The 6,139-nt window shown below is 36.9% G+C and overlaps 1 protein-coding gene across 2 annotated transcripts; it reads left to right on the top strand.

Annotated features, from left to right (window-relative positions):
* Positions 1-4,074: 4,074 nt before the first annotated feature.
* LOC128175355 (uncharacterized) lies at positions 4,075-6,139 on the top strand. 2 transcript variants are annotated; one of them, XM_052840915.1, is made up of 2 exons: positions 4,075-4,216; positions 4,381-6,139. In XM_052840915.1, the coding sequence occupies exon 2, from the start codon at positions 4,401-4,403 to the stop codon at positions 5,931-5,933; it is 1,533 nt and encodes a 510-aa protein (XP_052696875.1). In that variant the 5' UTR covers positions 4,075-4,216; positions 4,381-4,400; the 3' UTR covers positions 5,934-6,139. The 2 variants fall into 2 exon arrangements, with proteins under 2 accessions (XP_052696875.1, XP_052696874.1); XM_052840914.1 differs by having other exon boundaries at positions 4,075-4,229.

Here is a 6,139-nt window from a genome sequence, read left to right as displayed (position 1 = left end):
GGATAGTTTGCATGAAGCTTTTTCAATTTATTCAAACCAACTTCCCACATTCAAAGGTCATTTAGTCTTGCAACCTTCCACGCATACAATGGCGTTATTCTCAAAACTCTCGTGCTATGGAATCACAATGTAAACGTCTTAATTCTTGTGCATCCAGGTTGGCCTTGCGGTATGACGGCGCAATTATCCGCCATCCTGATATAAAGCGTGACTCCTTGTTTTTCTGTGGTGGAGTACACTTGTCAAAATTGGCTAATGCTGTTTTCCTAAATACTCTTCAGAGGGGCCTTGAGGCTATCTTAACAAAAGGGCATGCTTGCTATCCGGCTTAGCAAGCTTACCCTAGGGCACGGTTGTAAGTTAAATCCGCTCATACCCCCACCCATATGGTGGCGGAGTTCCCAATCTCTAAAGCTCCATAGCTGCTTTATAGTTTGGGAACTTATGGCGTGAATGAGCGGGGCTGGTCATTTGAGACTAGTGCATGTATTATTATGTGAACATCGACCCCCGCACCTCCCAAGGGCCAATCGTAAATTCTTGACTTCTGCACCTCCCAGAGTCAAGGTATTAAACATTTGAACTTTGAGTGAACTTTGAACTTTGAGTGAACTTTGAACTTTGTTTGAATTTGTTGAATTATGTGAACTACAGTATGATGTTATGTGATGTGTTGAATTTTGAAATTTGGGGCATGCCCTTTGTCATGTATGGCGGCCCATTACCGTTAAACAGCCGTGCCCAATCATCGCCAGATTTGAAATAAAATTAAAGAAAATTAAAAATGTTTTTACTCTTTGTGTTTTGTCACGCACTTTTCTGAGATAATAAATATTGCAATATCATATATTATAGTATCATGTGATTAAATAATGAATTAAGAATACAATATAATATTATACAAATATTGTATCATAATATACAATACTATACATAACAATATCATGATACAATATCATATCTCAGAATATCAAAAAAATTGATACAATATAATATCGTGTCATATAACGTTTTACAATATAACATATAGTAAAATTTTGTATCATATTAAACAATCGTGTTTCATATCATACAATACTACATGTATATTATAGGAATCATGTAATATCATTTAGCAACAACCACATCTATCTATTAAGCAGGTTTGAGGGAGGTAGGAGATTTCTTTAGCATCCTTGATTATGGAGATCAGGCTCTGCATCTGAAAAAACCTCTGCATTTCATTTATAACATAGTTAAATCAACTATGCAAGCTCTCATCTATAAAAAAGTGACCTGTTCCAAAAACCTAAACCTCATCAAGAATCATAAACCGATTCAGCATTCAAGCCTGCCAAGTGCATCAGTATCATAAGACGCACCATCCATGCAAGTTTGGTGAAGTCAGGATCAGTAATAACTAAGATATCATTATCAGAGGTCACCAGCAATTAAAACCTTTACCTCCTCCAGCATCCGCAAACTATGGCTCAGATTCAGCATCCATACCTGTCAGGTGCATCTGTATCATAAGACACTCCATCCATTTAAAGTTAGGTGAAGTTAGGACCTGCAATACTGTAAATTCCTAATTAAACGCGAGGAATTATATTCCGCGTAAAATCGCGAGAAGCTCGTCTCGCAAACATTAAAACCTCGCTTTTAGTTTTTGGACAAATGTGAACTACATGAAACAATGATAAAATTTCAGCATTCGCGATTTTTTGTTCTCGCGCTTTGATGGAAAACCACTGAATCGCGGAATTTAGTACTCGCGTAAAATAAGGAATATACAGTAACTAAGATATATTTTTAGCACCCTTGATAATGGAGATTAAGCTCTGCATCTGAAGCTACCTCTGCGTTTCATTTATAACATAGTTAAATCAACTATGCAAGCTATCATCTATAAAACATGTGACCTGTTCCTAAACCTCATCAAGAATCACAAACCTATGGCTCAGATTCAGCATTCAAGCCTTTCAGGTGCATCAGTATCATAAGACGCACCATCCATGCAAGTTTGGTGAAGTTAGGACCAGCAGTAACTTAGATATTGCTATCAAAAGGGCAACTGCAACAAAAACTTTAACCTGCTCCAAAAACCTTAACCTCTTCCAGCATCTGAAAGTTAGGAACCAGATTCAGTAGGTCCAGATGCATCATCCATGCAAGTTTGGTGAAGATAGGACAAGTAGTAGCTTAGATACAGGACCTGCAAGAAAAACTTTAACCAGCTCCGGACGCCGATGCCGACGCCGGGAGTATAGCATAAGCTCCCCTTGACTTCGTCTCGGTGAGCTAAAAAGCTAAAGCGCGAAGATTTGAAGGCGAGAGTGCGAAGCTCCGAAGGCGAAGGAGCGATAGTAGTATTACTTCTTCGCCTTCGCAACTTAGCACTTTCGTCTTCGCATCTTCGCGCTTCGCCGTCGCATCTTCTATATTCTTCACATTTTTCATGAATTATACTTGCATTGAGGATTTCCACTATTACAAACTGCTAGGTATCCAAGTGCATCAACCAGAATTAATGATGAAACCAAAGTTATGAAAAGTTTACTCCACTGTTAGGCATAACCAAGCTGAAGTTAGTAGGCACTGACAGCAGCCATTACGCCAGTAGAGGTGAACGGACAAAAAGGAAAATCGTCAAAGTACTGAGAGTACTCATACAGAAAATATATTTTACTTTTTCATCGGCATACCTTAGCAAGTTTAGTTAATATCAAGATGATTAAAGCATCAATAGTTGTATGAGCTTTGGTAACTTTGGATACAATAAAGATCGTGTGATCAAAATCAAGGGCGATATAAACCGTTTACATGGGCCCTAACCTCTTATCAACGCTTTTAGAAGCAATCTTTTCTTATTTTAATCGATCAGTGTTTATTATCTATTAAGATTTACTATAGTCAGGTACTCTTCACACATTTGCTCTAAAAGAATAAAATATATTCATGATCAGAAATACAACATTACAAAAAATATTTAGAATTATAATGTTCATGTATTACGTAGAAGAAAACAAAACTAACGCAAAATGATTTTTTAAAATCACTTTCCCAAAGAAATGAAAATAATAAGTATTCATATTCCTACGTTAACTGCCCCCTTAGTCTTTTTTCATAAAAATATATACATGTATCATTCTTCGATTGACAATTCATTCACCAATGAATATTGCTTAATATATTATTACAACAATTATTCTTTCATGATTATTGTTTGTTAATTATCACACAATATCCTCATTGTGTATGAATTTTTCTTTCTTTGCGTCATTTTCCGCCGTATGTCGACGAGAGAGGTGCCGTAACTGTTAACAATCAATTTGTGGCAATGTAAGAGTGTTTTGTGTGTACTTGCTACGGATATGGAAAACTATATACAGCGCTTTATTTACAAGTTCGGTGTTTATAACTTCAAAATCAGTTGAACAGAGTGAAAAATGAAGTAATTTCAAAGTAATATCTTGGATACGGAGTAACCAATTTCTATTCATGTTTACGGGGGGGGGGGTCATTTTTCTATGGGGGTCATTTTTCTTCACGTTGAACATGAAAAAAAAGGAAGAACCGAGCTTGCTGGAAAGGCCCGAGAAGTTGCGATTGCTCCCTGACTAACATAAGTTATCACAGCTATAGTGTTACACGGAACTTTTCTACTTATCAAATTGTATTCAAGTTATTGAATTAAAAGTGTATTAAAGTTTTTGAAATTAAAAAACTCAATAAAGTTAGAACAAATTTTGCTGAAATTTATCGCCTACGAAGGTCTTATATTTTGAAAGAAACCATTAACTTAACATTAAATGTAGACAGCCTATAAATGACAAGAAATACTTCAAGTTATATTAAATGATCATCGATTATTTTTTTCTAATTTGACGTCAATTGTAGCGGACATCTATGTTTGGCATCACATAAAATTGTTAAAGGGAGCACTAATTTTGAAATAGACACAACTTTTGTTTGTTAAAAAAAAGGGGGGGGGGTGTAGGGGAAATTAACTCCATCTGTTACCAACTCCGAAGCTGGCACATTCAGATCTTTTTAACGTAATCAATGAAATGAAATGCATGCCCCATGTGTATTTGTGTTTTTAGTACATGTACGTTGTATTGCCGACGCCGTACGTAGTATCTTAGTATGGACTACAGTGTAGGGTATCGTTCACAAAGGTTCTCTTGTTATATGTTGGGATAATGGCCTGTTTATAAAGCAGGTAGTAGTACAGGTAATATTTTAATGTGAGTATATCATAAAAACAGTCCTTAAAATTGTAATCGATATGTTTGTACATGTATTTATCCTTGAATATTTTCTCATGCGTGCTTTAAAAGACGATAAAATGAAGTGACGCACATGTATATTTATATAATGATTAGAATTTTTTCACAGGTTGTAACAATTATCTTAAGATGGCATCAAAAGATGAAGCCCAGGACTTCGTGGGATGTAATTTGTGTCAGCAACCTGTCTCATTTTTTTGCAGACGATGCGGAGTCAATCTCTGTGACCCCTGTGCTATCAGACATCTACGCGTGAAATCTAAAAACGGACATAATATTGTAGATTACACCAGCAAGGATGATGACGACACATGCCACCGTGATTACCATTCCCACAAGTGTTTTGTCTTATTAGGCTGTATTATTAGTCTGATAGCTCTTTTTTTACATCTGCAAAACAATTGTTCCGCAATGTACCAACTATTCACAGATGAAGTGACAGCACGGGAAGAAGAGTACCAAAAACAGATTGAAGAGGTTGTAAAGAAACTTCACCAGAAAATGGATGACATGCAAAAAGAACACGAGGTTGTCCTACAGAAACAAAAGAAAGAGTTTGAAGAAATGATTGAGAAAGTGTGGGACATGCAAAAGGCACAGAATGATGTACTACAGAAACAAAAGAAAGAGTTTGAAGAGATTATTGAAAAGGTGAATGAAATAAACGAGAAAACAATAAAAATACAGAAAACAAAGATCGTCAAAGAAATGCAGACTTTCATTCCATATACATGTATTCGGAAACGGAAAATTATGACTGAGGTTTTACAGTATTCAATTCCAAAATTATATAAACGTAAAATAGATGAACTTTTGGAAAATGAATTAACAGAAAATGAGTTCTCGTGTAGAAGAATTTTGGATATACCGACAGTTACTTCTGTTATAGACACTGGGTTCCCTGCTGATGAAAAGTATAAAAGCCGTCTGTTTGACATGGCCGTTACCGACGATAACAAAGTGTGGATGGGAGGAGCAAGCAATGAACTGAAGTTGTTTGATCTCCAGGGACACCTCCACCACACCGTCAGCATTACTAACATAGGCATGTACTTATGTATGCACAACAAACAAGTAGTGTACAGTGATCAATCAGATAACACCATGAAAATGATATTTGGCACCGACAATGTGGTGACGATGTTCACTACCGGGGACTGGGTCCCATACGGCGTCACAAGCACTGCATCCGGTGATCTACTGGTCTGTCTCCGTAAAGACGATCAGTCCAAAGTCGTCCGATACAGCAGTACCGGTACCGTGCTCCAGGAAATCCAGTACGACTCGCAGCGTCAACCTCTGTACAAAAAGGCGGCTTATATCACTGAGAATGTCAACGGGGACATCATTGTAACTGACTGGAAGAAAAAAGCAGTCATTGCTGTCGATAGATTGGGCATATTTCGGTATTTATACTCGGGCAAGGACAGTGAATTTTTCGCCTGTTCAGTCGCCACTGATTCTGTTGGTCACGTCATCGTTACAGGTGGTGTTGGTAAAAAGATTTCCATGCTGGACAGAGACGGACGATTCCTGAGATACATCATTCCCGAGGGAGGAATTAAAGATCCACGCGGCGTGTGTATCCTTGGGGACGTTGAGATGATGGTGGGAGAGTGTCTGACCGGAATCGCCAAAAGAATAAAATACTTAGAAGATTGAGGAGACATCTGTTTTTGATATCAATGTGTTGTAATAGCAATGAATGTAGGATATTTTTGAATGAATTAATATAAATAAAGATCTCATGTAGCAAACATAATGTGACAGTGAAATAAACCTCAATCAACTGCCATAAATATCGCATTTGATTTTAAGACTGTAAAATGCAAACAGCAAGAAATTAATAATACGATCTTTTTTATAAG

The sequence above is a fragment of the Crassostrea angulata genome, chromosome 3 (assembly GCF_025612915.1).
Source record: "Crassostrea angulata isolate pt1a10 chromosome 3, ASM2561291v2, whole genome shotgun sequence".
NCBI classification, from domain to species: domain Eukaryota; kingdom Metazoa; phylum Mollusca; class Bivalvia; order Ostreida; family Ostreidae; genus Magallana; species Magallana angulata.
This window is presented reverse-complemented; position numbering and strand designations above follow the sequence as displayed.

Bases quoted from the DNA above. Each gene is read 5' to 3' on its own strand.
- LOC128175355 (XM_052840915.1), top strand. From the start codon at position 4,401: ATGGCATCAAAAGATGAAGCCCAGGACTTCGTGGGATGTAATTTGTGT.